The sequence below is a fragment of the Phaenicophaeus curvirostris genome, chromosome 1 (genome assembly GCF_032191515.1).
Source record: "Phaenicophaeus curvirostris isolate KB17595 chromosome 1, BPBGC_Pcur_1.0, whole genome shotgun sequence".
Taxonomy (NCBI): domain Eukaryota; kingdom Metazoa; phylum Chordata; class Aves; order Cuculiformes; family Cuculidae; genus Phaenicophaeus; species Phaenicophaeus curvirostris.
Genome location: NC_091392.1, coordinates 197,645,220 through 197,661,819, shown reverse-complemented (window position 1 = coordinate 197,661,819; position 16,600 = coordinate 197,645,220). Strand labels below are relative to the sequence as shown.

Below are 16,600 nucleotides of genomic sequence, written 5' to 3'. Positions count from 1 at the left end.
ATACATTTTTATCTAGCTAACTGCGTCCTGCAATAGTGACAATTATACATGTATCATAACAGGTTCAGGGTGGTAGAAGCTTTGAAAGGATCTCATTCATTTCGTATTTCCATCACATGCAAAACTCCCACTGTTCTCAGCATCAGCCCAGCATTCCATGCCCAGGTTGCTAATCCAGGCTAGAGCCTGCACATTTTTAGAGAAATTCCCCATCACACTGTAAAGATTTTACTTTGATTAATTTTACCTACCTTGAAGATGAAGGTCTGTGCATGGAAGTGAACTGTATGTATATCCACTTCATTGCCCATTCCTATCAAATACCAGTTTGTCCTATCACCTTCATTCATCGTTAGACCCAGAAGACTGTTATATATCTTCCCATTGATTGCTGGAAAAATGACAAAATATGACTGGTTAATAACTGGCCACAATATGGGTGACAATAACCTTCCCTTCAAGCACCCTTCAGACTTTCTCTCCAGAGAGAAGGTGTTTCCAGGCAGAGAGGGAAACAGGGATGCGTGGTCTGGGCAAGGGCTCTCTATAGTGACCATTGCCATTTCAGGGAGACAGATGTGGTTTTGTTTCATTTTCCAAATCAACTAACTGCACAGAAGAAACCATTTTTCTTTCTTGAAAAGCATCATGGAGGGTTTTTACTGGTTGAGATCAAACTCCTGAACAAACAGGGTTTATGCTCAGAAGATGCATGGGAAAAGAGGGAATAAAGTATTTGCCTAAAATGGGTACCATGTGTAGAAAGAGAAGTTTGCTTTGCCAGGGCTGTTCCTGTCCCCATCCAGTCTATATTTCCCGGCCTCCTGGCTGGCTGCTACTACAGCCACAATTTTAAAATGTCATCCTTACGTTTCTACAAAACAAGCAAAACAAGCCCTCAATGAATGTCATTCCCAAATGACAAGGGAAGTCTGGGGGGGCACCCTCTTCCCATTAGTATAAGATTAAGCTGTCTTGTCATTCATTTTGTATTTCCTTCACATGCAGAACTCCCACATCTTGACTAAGCCTCATGAAATCTTTCGATTTCCAGAGTTGCAGTTTATGAAGTTGTCACACGGCTCAGTAATTGCAGACTAAGTCCAATGTCTTCCTAAAAGGGCAGTGAAAAACAAACCTTTGTCCTCTTAACTGTTGCCACTGAGTCCTACATACCATGCTTGCTGTTGCCTTCTACAAAGTCCTTAGTGGAATTAAAATCATCAGGATTTGTATGAAGGTATGTTGCAATATTTTCTTTCAAATACCAGGATTCATTTTCATCAAACACCATAAACAGAAGGGTAAATTCACGATCAATATCTTTTCTTTGACCTCTTTCATCTAGAATTCCTTTTCTGCAAACTACAAGAGGCCCAATCAGACCGCTGTATGTGTCCTGAAATAAAATAAATATACGCATCACAAATTTTCTAATTCATTCAGTTATGGAATAGATCTAGATTAACTACAAGTTAAATAAAGATGAAATTACATTTTCTTATCAGATGAGAAAAAAAATCATGACTCTGTCTGATTAGAGGCATCTTTCTCTACATGTTAATGTATCATCACAATGTTTTGCCGTCACCTGAAATCCCTGCAGCTATTCTTTAAGGAGGGAATCACATTACCATGGTGTTTACCTGGCAATTTCAGTAGATTAAATTACCCAGGCACCTGTAACTGTTATTACAGATGACAAAGCATCTAGCTCTCTAAGTTGTTCCTCTAGACTGTGGTCCTCTCATAAATGAGAACCACAGTCCCTTCAGAAACATTATGCAAAGCAGGGTGCTTTATCCAGAGCAATGTAATCTTTGATAGCCATTTCTTGGTTACCTTTACAAAATTCACTGTTGAATAATAAACCCAAGTGATGCAGTCTGGATCTGTTTTACCAGGGCCAGATCGTTCTGGGACGTTCCACCTGTACGTGTTTATTTCCCCTGAAACAAGAGAACAATTTTACCAAGAGCAACTCAGTATTAGAGGCTTTTAGTAGTATGTAACTGAGATCTGCTTCCCCCACTTCTCATCAAAAAATGATCTGCATCAAAACTATCTGTGTAAGCATGCAGCAATGGGATGTGGATGTGGTTCTGCCTTCCAGAAGGTCAGTGGGGTTCCAGTGGCATAAATGAAGGCAGATGGCCCTTAAAACTAATGGATTTTATGGGTGGGTGGTTTGGTGGATTAGAAACTGGTTGGATGGTTGTATTCAAGGAGTAGTGATCAATGGCTCAAAGTCCAGATGGAGATCTGTGACTAGTGGTGTCCCTCAGGGGTCCGTACTGGGACCAGTGCTGTTTAATATCTTCATCAATGATACAGACAGATTGAGTGCAAACTCAGCAAGTTTGCAGATGACACCAAGCTGAGTGGTGTAGTTGCCACACCGGAAGAACAGGATTGTCATCCCGAGGGACCTGGACAGGCTGGAGAAGTGGGCCTGTGAGAACCTCATGAGGTTCAACAAGGCCAAGTACAAGGTCCCACACCTGGGTCAGAGCAATCCCCATTTTCAGTACAGGATGGGGATGACATGATTGAGAGCTGCCCTGCAGAGAAGGACTTGGGGTGCTGGTCGATGAGAAGCTCAACATGAGCCAGCAATGTGCACTTGCAGCCCAGAAGGCCAACTGTATCCTGGGCTGCATCAAAAGAAGCGTGGCCAGCAGGGCGAGGGAGGGGATTCTGCCCCTCTATTCCTCTCTTGTGAGACCTCATGTGGAGTACTGTGTCCAGTTCTGGAATCCTCAACATGAGAAGAATATGGAGCTGTTGGAACTGGTCCAGAGTAGGCTACAAAGATGATCAGAGGAATGGAGCACCTCTGCTATGAGCACAGGTTGAGAGAGTTGGGGTTGTTCAGCCTGGAGAAGAGAAGGCTCCAAGGAGATCTTATAGAGACCTTCTAGTACCTGAAGGAAGCCTACAAGAAAGCTGGAGAGGGACTATTCATAAAGGCTTGTAGTGATAGAATGAGGGGCAGTGGGTATAAACTGGAAAGGAGCAGATTTAAACTAGACATTAGGAAGAATTTCTTCACCATAAGAGAGGTGAGGCATTGACATAGGTTCCCAGGGAAGTTGAGGCTCCCCCATCCCTGGAGGTGTTCAAGGCCAGGTTGGATGGGGCCTTGGGCAGCCTGATCTAGTGGGAGGTGTCTCTGCTCATGGCAGGGAGCTTGGAACTAGATGATCTTTAATGTCCCTTCCAACCCAAACTATTCTATGATTCTATGAAAACATGTAGTCAGCAAATGATGCTACCAACAGTGGCAACCCCCAGAGAGAAGTGTGGAGATAGACCTTTTCGTCTTTCTCTGTGGACAAAACTTGTAGCAGATCTTGGATATCAATGCTTCAGGTCAGTTGATGGTGTCAGGAGCTGAGTTCCAGAAAATACTTCCTGGACTTTCTCAGATGAAAAAGGCACAGAGATGCAGCAGTTGCCTCTGGAGTTTTTCAGAAACTGCCATAGCAGTGTATCAGCTAAAGGCCAGGAGAGGAGAGCTAAATACATACTGACCTGCTGACTGGGAGCAACATGAATTCCTTCCCTCTTCGAGCTAAGCCCCCTCTCCTCAGCAGTTATTGGAGACCTCTGGTCCCTTCCCAAAAGCCAGCACTTCTGCCACGTCCACCCTCAGCAGAGATTCCCTCACTTATGTTTTGATTAAAAAACACAATCTGATGGAGAAATTATGTATTTGTGTGAGGATCAGTTCTCTACGCCTAACACAAACACACCTATAATCAAATGAACTGCCTGTGTTGTGTTTCCCTGCTTTGTTTTTTTTGCTGGTTCTGCAGGGGATGGTAGGAGACCAAGATGTGATCAACATCTTGCCCTTTTAAGTGGTGGAGAAATGTTGAACCAGGCAGACTCTGCCCCAAATATCTTTTAGAGTGATATAAGCTGAGAACAGCTGGGGACACAATGTGAGCTAGAGGGAAAGAGGGAAATTGCAGAACTCTTGGCCATGGCCTTAGTACAGCCACAGCCCATCAGCTGCAGGCATTGGGACAAAGGACATTTTGAAAGCTTAAATGGTTGTGAAGTGACTGTGCCTCGTTTTGTGCCACTGAGCCACTACACAATTTTGATGGATCATGCAGTAGTGTGTTTTATTGAATGGCTATAACTACAGAAAAATAAATGGTGACTCTCAAATATCATACTATATGAGACGCGACTCACGTAAATGTTGCAATATCATTTAATCTTACAGGACAAGCACCTTCTGTGTGTAAAAAACTTGGGTTTATGTATTTCAGCAAAGATCAGAAAGGTTTTCAAGGTACAATACTACTACATTAATAGGACAGAAAACACGAACAAGAAGCCCTTGATTCTCAAAGGCATTCATGCCGTTGAGACATACAGCAGGGAAAAGTTTGCCATCCACCTGTATGTAACCAACATGTTATCACACCTTTTTAGAGGGCATGGTGTTAGAAAACAGCCTGGCCATGGTCCTTCACCACTTTTTTGGTTTTTACTCCTCACTTCAGGAAGTTTGGAGGCTGCAGGTGGAAAGATATCCTGTCTACTTAAAACCTGAGATATTTTAGATGGCATTAAAAACGTATCTTTGAAGTGCAAATGAAGCACAGCCTCTGAAAAGACTGATAAACAAAAGGGAAACAGATGTTTTCTTCCTTTTTGCTGCTAACTAAATGGAGGAATAAAAAGATAGGACAAAGTTGTGGCAGCTGAGAGCTGTTTTGGCTTAGGCTACTACATATCTTCTCTCTGCATCTCTTTACCATGACAACCATGGGCTCCATGAGCTGGCAGTGCTCTCAGAAGCACAGTTTAGCCGGACATAAATTTGACTGATGATTGGTTCAGGATTTAGTAAAACTAGATGGGCTCTGGTGAGCTTCAGGTGGACAGTGAGGATTTTGAGATGATAGTGGTGGGTACTAAAGTTGCTAGGAATTATTCATTTTTTTAAGGATTTATTTTCCATGTTAACTGCTGCTTCCAAACACCTAAAGAAAAGTCTGTCCTTAGATCTTGTTGGAGAGTCCTTTCCTTTGGGCTTACTGTCAAACACAGACACCTTCCCTCATCTAACTCATCCCAAGCCTGCTCCCATGTGGACACAGGGCACACGACAGCAGTGTTCCCAGTGTTGCACCTCAGCTGTTAACAAAACAGCATTAACATCATCATGGAGCTAATAGCAATTAAAAGGAATCATATGAATTAGATACTTTCTTTTTTTTAATGTATTAACCACAGGTTAATTCATCAGTCTCCACCAAGGCAGTTGCTGGCTCACATTTGCCCGTGAATTTCTATGTGATTGTACTGTGTCAATACAAATGCCCACAGGAAAGGTATTTCAGCTTCCATAGAGCTTTACTATGTTAAATTTTCTTTTGCTTTAGTTTCGTACTGAAGCTCACAAATGCCCTGAAAAAAAACTGCATGGGCAATGAAAGAAAAATTGTGTACATTTTGGACTGACTACAATGCCTGGGTTTGAGTTTGGTTTCCTGCTAGAATGTAAAACCCAGGATAAAAATCAAAGTAGTAAAATTTTAACAGTTATTTTGCTATATGAAAGATTTCAGTGCTGTGAGAACTATTTTCCAGCATTTTCCCCACTAGAAACTGGCATACTTGGTACACATCTTCAAAAGACTTCTAAATCACACAACAGTGATGTTTTGCATTTTATGCTTTAACTCTGAATGCAAATGCCAATTCTGTGTAGATTAAGAGAAAGGCAGAGTTAGCGTTACCAACCGCAGCTCTACCAATGAGTTTCTCAGACTGGAACAAATACAGTGCTGGCTTACTCTTCTCTTGCCATGATTATGGGCCTGCTCCTGATTTTTTTGGAGGTTGTCCAGTGATATTACATTCCTGCTTCTACCTCTGATAGGAACAAGGGTTCATTCTCTGTCCGGACATGCTCACTTGATCAAGAGCCTACACGTATAACAACACAGAAATGTATCTGAATAAATGTTGAGCATTATTATACCTGGGAGAACATATGGGTATGTGTAAGGTTGAAAGACGGATTAGCATTCATGTGTTAAAATCCATTTAAATGCAGCCTTTGTATCTCAAAGGGAAAAATAAGTAGAAAAGCCTTACCAGGGAGGGTAATTGGTGTCTCAGGTTGTTCTTCGCAACCCACTTCTTCTATACCATGTGCACTTATTGAATAAGGCCGGCTGGCTTTGTTCTTAAAAACGACCAGTACAGAGTCACCCACTTCGGCATGGAGTAGTGGCCCTAAGTAAAAAGAGGAGACACCATTGATTAATTCTGTTTTTCTGAATTTAACAAAATTTCAATAGCTTGGTCTAGGAGAGGAGCCGAGGTCTTTCTTAAAATCCTCAGGCTTTTCTATTCTTTCAGCAAAGCCATCAAAATCAGTTTGTTATCTCATAGATTAAAAGCTCCATATACATGCATAATCTTTTTTCATTTCAGTCAATGAGAAGAATTGTTCCCTCTGGAGGCAGGTCTTTGGACAGCTCGTTTTTAAGGAAAACTCTCGTGGATTGTTTTTGTATCTTTCAAAATTTTATTTCTTAAGACACTAAAACATTTTTTTAAACTGTTTTTCTACTTTTGTACTGCAAAAAAAGGAAATAACAAATATATCCCTAGACAGTGCTGACTACTCTACACACAGTTGTTGCCCACTTCTCACCCCATAAAAAACGTGAACTGATGTTTATTTTATGGCATCCGTAGATTTTTTTCTTGCCCATTTTCAGACACAAATCCGTAATATTGACTTAATCTGCCTAAAAGAGCCTGGCCCTCATTGCATGCTCTGATGTTAAGGTTAGTCCTGGAATAGCCAGTTTGGCATCCTGCCTGTTAGTATTCCTTAAGAAAACACTTCTTCATGTTTGGGAACGAATTTTCTAATTTGGAAAGCATCTTTAGTTACACTCAGAAATTATACAAACTGGATGTAAAATCACTGATAAGCAGCAACAGGCATCAGTGTTCCTTGTTTTGCATGTTAGCAAATCTGGAAAAATTCTGTTTTGGAAAGCAATCCTCACACTTATCAGGCTCAGTCTGTGAGCCATGAGAGCTACTTGCCCAGGATTTCCAAATGTTCCTCCTCCTCTGTCCTCACTTTGCGCTGCGTGAAGTTACTGTTTGTGTACTCCCTGTAAACCACCTTCTTGTATTTTGAACCTATCAGATCTTCTGTGTGGCTCAGGAAAACATGCCCGTAGCTGCAAAATAAAAAAAGCACAAATTAAAAGCACTAAACCCAACATGTCTAAAGGCTAGTAACTGTTGCATTATTCATTACAGATGTGATAAGAATATGCAGCTTGGTCCAATGTGCTGATTGAAGTGAAGCCCTAGGTGCTGCAAGGGATTTTAAACAGTAAATAACAACAGTGTTAATTCTCACTGAACGCACACCCTTGTCAAGCAGGTAAATCTGAGGATATGTTGCACTCTCCACAAACTTATAAGAACACAAATCCTTTGCCAGAGCTGCCAAAGCAGAGATGAAGTTCAAGCTAAAAGTGTATTTGGCAGCTTTCTCCAGCTACATCCTCCACTCCAATAAAATGTACTGCCTGTCCCTTCAGACTTGAATCCTCTTATCATGATGGCTGCTTTCACTATCTTGGCTCTTAGTCAGCCTCAGGAAGATAATAACGAAAGACTAATCTTGCAAAACCAAATGCCATCAAATGAGATAAGAGAGGGGGCTGCTTTATCTCCCCAGCCCACATCACTCTGAGAAGTGCTCCCAGATTCTGCACAGAGCTGAATGCTTTCCTAGCATGAAGATAAAGTGAGAAATGTCTTTTCCTTTCTGCACTTGGCAGAGGATGATTTTGTGCCCTCCAGGTTTCGGGAGTCACCAACAGTTTGTTGCTGCTTCTGTGGGCTGTCTCGCCAGCAGAGGACACTCGCTATCAGCGGTGGAGGAGAGTGTACACCCTCTTTTGAGAGCTGCTTTGTCTCCAAGGGGCCCTTGGCATGAGACTAGCAAGGCTGGCTCACAACGTACTAAATAAAAACAAAAAATGCCCCAGGGTGGTTCCTTGCTGAAATAATACGTGGTGTGAGCAACAGCAGCCTTTCAGAACACAAGTTAATATTTTCTTTAAACATGCTTCATCACTTGTGACTCTTCAGGCATATTTTCTACCAGCTCCACCGTACTCTTCATCTTTACAAGGCGCAGTTTCTTAGCCACTTTTCTAATGTCTATTTTTGAAATGTGTTCCTTGTTCCTTTTTGTTTTCACCAATGTGGTCTCAGGGACCTCGCTATGCAATGCAGATCTTCTACACACTCTTTATATTCCTTAACGCTGTGCAGAATAGACGCGTTTCATTTGTGTCTGTTACAGCGTCCTGACTCTTCCAGGGAACCAGGGGATACTGTGCTGTAGTGAAGCAGACTCAGAACCTGCCTAATTCATCTGCACTGCGTGTAGGAGTTCACATCTGAGTCAAGTACCTGCATTTTTTCCTCTGGGAAAACCAGACCACTGGGACAGGGAGACTGTGGAGAGTGAGGAAGGGAAAGGAGCAGTGCTGGGTCCAGCCCTGTTCAGTGTCTTTATCAATGACCTGGATGAAGGCATCGAGTGCACCCTTAGCAAGTTTGCAGATGACACTAAGCTGGGTGGAAGTGTTGGTCTGCTGGAGGGGGTAGGGAGGCTCTGCAAAGGGATCTGAACAGGCTAGACCACTGGGCTGAGTCCAGTGGCGTGAAGTTTAACAAGGCCAAATGCCGGGTCCTGCACTTGGGGCACAACAACCCTGTGCAGTGCTACAGACTGGAAGAAGTCTGTCTAGAAAGCTGCCTGGAGGAGAGGGACCTGGGGGTGTTGGTTGACAGCGACTGAACATGAGCCAGCAGTGGCCCAGGTGGCCAAGAAGGCCAATGGCATCTTGGCTTGTATCAGAAACGGTGTGACCAGCAGGTACAGGGAGGTTATCCTCCCTCTGTACTCGGCACTGGTGAGACCGCTCCTCGAATCCTGTGTTCAGTTCTGGGCCCCTCACCACAAGAAGGATGTTGAGGCTCTGGAGCGAGTCCAGAGAAGAGCAACAAAGCTGGTGAAGGGGCTGGAGAACAGGCCTTATAAGGAACAGCTGAGAGAGCTGGGGTTGTTTAGTCTGGAGAAGAGGAAGCTGAGGGGTGACCTCATTGCTCTCTACAACTACCTGAAAGGAGGTTGTAGAGAGGAGGGTGCTGGCCTCTTCTCCCAAGTGACAGGGGACAGGACAAGAGGGAATGGCCTCAAGCTCCACCAGGGGAAGTTCAGACTTGGCATCAGAAAAAAATTTTTCACAGAAAGGGTGATTGGGCACTGGAACAGGCTGCCCAGGGAGGTGGTTGAGTCACCATCCCTGGAGGTGTTTAAGGCACGGGTGGACGAGGTGCTGAGGGGCATGGTTTAGTGTTTGATAGGAAAGGTTGGACTCGATGATCCAGTGGGTCTTTTCCAACCTTGTGATTCTGTGAGCCAAGGCTGGAACTCACATCTGGATTTAGGGACTTGACCGCCTTCTTGGATTCAACAGCAATACAAAACATTGTGACACAAAAACCTTTGAAAATGCTGCCAATGAACTAGTGTCATCTGAGAGGCTGTCACTTTATAAACACGTTTTCTCTTAGTTTGTTCAGGAAAGAACGCCTCCTAAAATGTACGAGGCTGGCTTCATGAAAAGATACTTTGAAGTTCCCCCTCCATCATGCATGTCCCATGCCCACAAGCATTTTTCACTTTGGGTACCTTTCCTCATTGCTGCTGATGTTGTAAATCTTCGGTGCCGAGCTCTTATTTGAGGCATAGTCCCACTCCACCTCCTCTGCGGCAACGTAGTAGACCCTCATCGTTCCACGCTGCTGCTGGGCTCGGGTGGTTTTATGGCAGCTGCTGACCTTGTAGAGATGTTTCATCCCACCAACAAAGTGATCAAAAGTCCTGCAAACCACTTTGAATGTGCCTGGAATGGAAAGTGCATGGGAATTAGGCAATTTTTAAAAAATTTAAAAGCAGCTTTACAGTTTTGGTCCCATGACTTGCACATCTCCGATATCTCCTGAAAAAAAAAAAAAATCCATGATGCTCTATGGAAAGACAAGCAAGGGGATGCTTGTATCACTCAGAGCCTGCTGCCTTTGAAAAATTAAGGGGACTGAAGAACAAGATAGTTGATAAAACAGGTATGCACCGATTGCCTCCTCTATTCACTATGTGCCTTGAGGTCTCAAGACCATATGATCTCTTCTCTCTGGTGACCAATGAGAAGACCCAAGGGAATGGCAGGAAGATGTGCCAGCGGGAGTTTAGTTGGATATTAGAAAAAGGTTCTTCACCCAGAGGGTGGTAGAGCACTGAAACCACTCCCCAGGGAAGTAGTCATTATGTCAAGCCTGACAAATTCAGGAAGGATTTGGACAATGCCCTCAGACGCATGGTGTGAATTTGGGGGTTGTCCTATGCAGGCACAGGAGCTGGACTCAATGATCCTTGTGGGTTCCTTCCAGCTCAAGACATTCTATGATTCTATGACTTAAGAGGATGGGGTTCCAGGCTGACATTCACAAAGAGAGCAAACATGCACATAAGACACTGCGGGGCTGTGGTCTGTAGCTCCTACATTACAACAGGTTCCTCAACTAAAATCCAAATGTGAATACAAACAGGAATGGAGATTCATAAGTCAGCAAGTAACTTTTTGCTCCATCAGAAAGGCTAGCCTGCTCCACCTCCGCTCAAAAATCTCCATAAATTACTTCTAACTATTTGAGTTAGATTAGCTTAGCCAAGGGACCTCTGAAAAACCATTGATTAGATATTTGGCAGCAGGAACAAGCTTGCCAGTAAGCTTCACCAGCGCTGCCCATGCTGCAGATGTGCCCACAGGGTGCATGAGATGATGTAGGAGGAGCGTGCATTGCAAACACTAACAAAGGGTAGAGAAACAGGGTGTGTGTTTTAGAGACACTGTTTCCTTGTCCCTGAGCACAGAGCCATTGTGCCAGCCTTGGGTGCAGGAGACTCTCCAATGAGCTCTGGCAGTTGCTCGGTGTATTCAGGCTGACGGGGGGCTCTTAGAGACTTAGCAGTACAGATACAGTCCCATTATACAAGAATGCTTCTAGCAAGGGAGGATGCTGCTTATAACCATTTGTTTACATGCACATATATGATACCAAAATGATTGAATTAAAGCTGCAACACTCTGGTCCTTTGCTCTTCCTAGAGCAAAACACCTTTCCAGAGGCCAAAACACCACTGACCAGATTTTCTGTAGTTCTGATGGTAAAAGGCTGCAATGACAATGGGAGCATCTTTTCACTTGTCTGGGGGCAAATTTTAACAATTTTACTGTCCAAGCAAAATGAAGTCTGAAGTAACTCCACCTGCTAACACTCTTGTGAAGAAGGAAAGCACTTTCACTGCTGCTTTGTTTGTGAGACAGTGCTGGAACCAAAACTATATGCATAGTTTTGTCCAGACTGGATCTCAGTCCATTCCTTGTGCTTCTGTTGCAAAAATGATGAAAAAAGTAACATAACATGCAGTTAAGGAAAATCACAGGTGCTGGTGATCGTAAAGATCTGATAATTAATTCAGTTTCCCTTATTGCCAGTAGAAGATTAGATGGCAAAAAATTAACAATCTCCTAGTGTGAGTCTTGCAGTCAGTTTCATGACAGATAGAAATATATGGGATAGAATGACAGAATCATAGAATGGTTTGGGTTTGAAGGTACATTAAAAAAGCATCTAATTCCAACTCCCTTGCCACAGGCAGGGACACCTCCCACTGTACCAGGCTGCTCAAGGCCCATCCAACCTGACCTTGAACACCTCCAGGGATGGGGCATTTGATTTATAGCACCTTTCCAGGAAAGTGGCCCAGCCTGAATTAACAACTACACCGGGTCCCTGTGGTCCCCACACTTTCAGGCTCCCTTGTGCAGAGCAGAGCACCTCACCATTATTTCAGCTGCTTGATTTCAGCACCAAGATAAGCTCAGGAACATACCCACACGGTCTGGCTGCATCAGCGCTGTCCCCGATAAGTGAGGAAACAACGCAAGCCCATCTCTTGTTGTCCCTCTCAGGTCGATGGTGTTTCCTTGAAATTGAACCCCGTGCATGTCGTAGTGACTGCCCAGTCCGATGAGGTGCCAGGAGACCTTGTCATCCTTGCACATGGCCAGGCCCGGCAAGTTCCCAAACAAGTAGCCGTTGACAGCTGGAGGAGAAGGGAAGAGCCTGGTTAGCAGTAGGTCAGTGGAAACTCATCACAGACACTTTTACCACACCCAAGAGGACTTGCAACTCAGCAGTTTAAGGGGGCATCTTGTGAAGCAAAAGTAGCAGTGGATGACACCAAATTAATAACTAAATGCTATTCTTATAAACTCTAAGCTTCTACCCTTTTTTAGCCTGTTAAATCTTGTAAGAGCCCTATGCAGTAGCACTTCTCTGAGCTTTGCAGAGTGCCTCGCAGACATCAGTTAAGTGTACGAATTAGGTATCTCATTTCAGACTGAAGAATGTATAACTACCTCATTAGAGCTATGATATGGGCCATAAAGAGTCCTAGTTACACGTTAAGTTCTGGTCAAGTCTTCTTAAGTGATTTTGACCTTTGATTTCCACTTGTACTTTCAAAATGTGTCACTTCCTTTCACAAGGTTGAAAATTCCTCAAATGTTGCCTGTGATCACTGGGTGAAAAATATTACAGCAGAACAAGACTTTGGCATGAAATACCACCTCATAGCAGAAGAATAAAATAGATGGGCCAGAAAGCCCCAAGATTCTTTGACAATATATATTCTCAATGCTCTTCAGAAAACTAAAGCAAAGAGAGGTCATGGGATTTGTTCAAGTCTGTCATATCAGGATTAACTTGTAGGAGGTTCATGCTGAACTTAGATGCTTACACCCAGCAGTGATGCTTTAAAATATTATTGGCCATTTCTCTAGTCTTTGCTTCTCCTCTGCCACAGACCGTCACTGCCCAAGTGGGAGCTGGCGGAGCAGAGTGGCTGAACCTTCATTGGCTGAGTCAGTGCTAAGGCCAGCAGTGAAATCTAAATCACCAGTGAACATCAGCCTTTCCTGCAGTTGGTGCTCAACTCTGGCATTACACATTTTCATAGTCTCAAGTGTCACATCTAAAAGCTACACTCTGTTTCCTCTCTCCAGGTATCATTGATAGGTGGATGCATTCATTGCTAATGTGACTGATGTTTCTACAAGCACTCCAGTGCACCGCAGTCAGCTATGAACAATTATAAAATCTGCCAACTCATCTTCCTAACATGTCTGAGGAAAGATCTCATTAACAGATATTAGGTATTTCATACCATGCATTTTGTTGGATTCCTTGAAACCTGCATCATTTTCATCTACTTTTGAAGGGTCTCCAGTAAATGCTTCAATGTTCTTGTTCAGATACCAGCTGTCATTCTCATCGAAGATTGAAAAGAGGAGGTAAAATTCTCTGTCTATTCCTTTCTGTAGCCAAAAAGAAACCCAAGATATTAAAAACAAAGTCTGTGCAGAATTACCTCAGTAAAAATGACTTTTTTTTTTTTAAACAAAGCTTTCTTTCCCGACAAAATTGCAACTGCTTCTTAGTATGTCCTGTAGAGACAGGGACTGGCACTTTTCCATCAGCCAGGAGGATAATTAAAATGACTGATCTTTACTTACTTATGATGGAAAGATGCATTTATTGCTAATGAGTGCATGGAAAAGATGAAAAACCAAGGAACAAGCCATCCCCTTGAGGCTGGTTTTACTCTGAGGAATGTTATTTGTTTAATCTCTTAAAACTTAACTGGAAACTGAGCAAATTAGCCCTTACAGGAACACTCCCCAGTGCACCACCCAGCTATTAGGGACAGACAGATGTCCATGTTGGGTACCTGTGTCCCGTCAGGATTCAGCGTGTTCTTCCGACAGACCAGCAAAGGCCCCACGAGGCCAGAGTTGGTGTCCTTGACAGCATCAGTGGCTGAGTAGTACAGGTAGGTCAGGCATGGGGCATCACTCTCGGTTGGACCTCCATTTTCAGGCACTCTCCATTTGTATGTGAAGGTTTCACCTGGCTTAACATGGGCTCCTGGCTTCAGATAGCCTGCAGAGAAAAAATTGAGGTTTTGTTTTCCTGAATGAAAGTATTAGCTGGCAGTCAGACATAGCTGCTGATTTCTGTGGGTGAGCTTTCCTTTGCAGCCACAGTTCAAGCACCATCCCCCAGTCTGAGCACTTGTGCCATGGGGACATCTCACTGGAGTCTTGTGCCATAGGGACAACTCAGCCTGTTTCCTGCAGAACAAGTTTAGCTGCTTCACCCAGCCACCTTCCGACACTGTCTGGATTGTCTAGATTCAATCAGACAAGACATACAGAGTTCATCCTTGTGCTTAAATGCTTCCTCTAATGTTTGTAACTTACCCATCCTATCATGAGATTCATCTGTGGCCCTAATGCTTTTCATTAAGCACCAACAAAGCAATTACATTAGTGAGCAGAATTGCAGCTGTGACTCTTCAGAAATTCAAACCAAATCTGATCCTGGTAATTGTTTTCTGATTCTGTAGCAATGCATGGGAACCTCTGTCAGTCTCTGGAGAACAAATTCTGTTACTTTTTTTTGGAAGCTACTTTTAAAGGATTTGGACAATTCTTTGCTGCTGTGCGCAGGCTGGATGTAACCCTACTTGTGTAATTTGGGTACTGGAAAAGAGTGTTGGCATACACTTAGGCAGGACTTACAAAAGGGACTTGAAAAGAAAGTTGTGTAAAGGGCTCAGCCCTGCACCCTTTATAGAAAAAAGTACTAAGAAACCTTTTCTTGTCATTGCTATGAGGAAGATCAAACCACAATTTTTGTTTAATGCTTGGGCACTCATTGACTGGATTTTCTCAGCACAGTCATATGTGTCTGGCAACAGCAGAATGCACAAATCTAACACTCCTCTCTAATACACTAAGAGAATCCTTGTGAAAACGAGTGAAAGTAGCAGTATTATATTCAAACACATACTATTTACTGCAAATTGCAATACAAAGTAGAACACTGCTTCAAAAAGTACCTGAAGAAAGCTGGGTAGGGACTTTTTACAAAGGCTTGTAGTGACAAGACTAGAGACAATGGATATACACTGGAGAGGGGCAGATTTAGACTAGATATGAGGAGGAATTTCTTCACCATGAGAGTGATGAGGCACTGGCACAGGTTGCCCACAAAGGTTGTGGCTGCCCCATCCCTGGAGGTGTTCAAGGCCTGGTTGGATGGGGCCTTGGGCAGCCTGGTCTGGCAGGAGGTTTCTCTGCCCATGGTAGTGGGGTTTGAATTGGATGATCTTTAAGGTCCTTTCCAACCCAAACTATTCTATGATTCTATGATATTGATGGATTCATCTTGCAATAGTGCTCAATAAGGAGAATATTGATCTGGAGTCAAGAATCATCTGAGATCAGACAAGCATCAAATGCAACATGGAAGAGTATTTCCTGAGAGCACAATTTAAAAGAAAAATAGGTCTGCAGACATCTGTAGATGTCTGTGGGTGTGTTTATGTGTAGTATTTTCACATGGATGAGCTGCACCCAGACAAAACACAGCCTTTGAAAAATCCTTTACCTTCAGTGTAAGCTTACAGCCCCTGCAGGGTCTCTACCAGTATACATCTATAGATAGATATGATAGAAATCCAAAACATGAGGGCTACAGAGAGAGAGGAAGGACTAGGAAGATCATTAGGAAGAGATGGATCTGGAGTCAGGTTCCTCTCCAAAAAAACCTCAAAGTATGCAGTGCACGCTGCTGCTGAGTTGTAGGATTTGGTTTGATTTCACCCCATGCCAAAGCACACACTGCTGATGGGCACCATCACCAGAGCGTATCAAATGAAAACACAACAGGACTGCAAACAGAAGGAAGTTGCACTTCCATCAGGGAACTGTGTCTGATACAGGTGGCATTAAGATGTGTGCAGGTGGCTTCAAAGCCGAACTCATGACAGTTATTTTGTGATGCAATGGCAAACGCTGTGATGCTGGCAAATTTGCTGTGTTGCAAGATCGGCGACCAGGCACAACAGAATTTAATAAAGCCTTTTGTACTGATTTTATTGTATGGCGTTTTACTTGTTGACCTAATTCTTTTAGCACAGTTCTCAAAAGAAGGACTACGTCACGCGAGTTCCATTTGGTCGTGTTGTAGTAGAAACAAAGCTTAGTCAAAAATTTAGACAACAAGGAATCTATCTTTCTTTTCAGTGCTGCAAATGCAGCAAAAGACATTTTCAGAGATCACAATATTCTCCCTGTAAATGCTATGGATGTGATTCAACTTAAGCCCTCTAAAGCTTAGTCCCAAAATCTAGGGTCCTTCTGTAGTGGACAGAGAGAGAAAGACATCTCCAGAGAGTGACCTTCTGTATCCTAAAACAGATGTTCAAAGAAAATGGAACTTCTCTCCCTCTTAAAGGATTGTTCCTTGTCACTGATTGGAAAAGATGCCTGTCAATTAAAAATGATGTTTAAAATCTAATGGTTTAACTTAGGTGATAAAGATAATG

The 16,600-nt window shown here is 43.2% G+C and overlaps 1 protein-coding gene across 1 annotated transcript in view; it reads right to left on the bottom strand.

Moving 5' to 3' along the window:
- The window catches only part of HEPHL1 (hephaestin like 1), a 38,267-nt gene that overhangs the window by 2,762 nt on the left and 18,905 nt on the right, over window positions 1-16,600 (bottom strand). The window contains exons 9-17 of the mRNA XM_069883427.1: window positions 13,937-14,148; window positions 13,373-13,523; window positions 12,038-12,250; window positions 9,773-9,986; window positions 7,093-7,232; window positions 6,124-6,264; window positions 1,843-1,949; window positions 1,177-1,399; window positions 252-391 (exon numbers count right to left, since the gene is read on the bottom strand). Coding sequence (XP_069739528.1) covers window positions 252-391; window positions 1,177-1,399; window positions 1,843-1,949; window positions 6,124-6,264; window positions 7,093-7,232; window positions 9,773-9,986; window positions 12,038-12,250; window positions 13,373-13,523; window positions 13,937-14,148 — 1,541 coding nt within the window. The remainder of the gene's footprint in view (window positions 1-251; window positions 392-1,176; window positions 1,400-1,842; window positions 1,950-6,123; window positions 6,265-7,092; window positions 7,233-9,772; window positions 9,987-12,037; window positions 12,251-13,372; window positions 13,524-13,936; window positions 14,149-16,600) is intronic.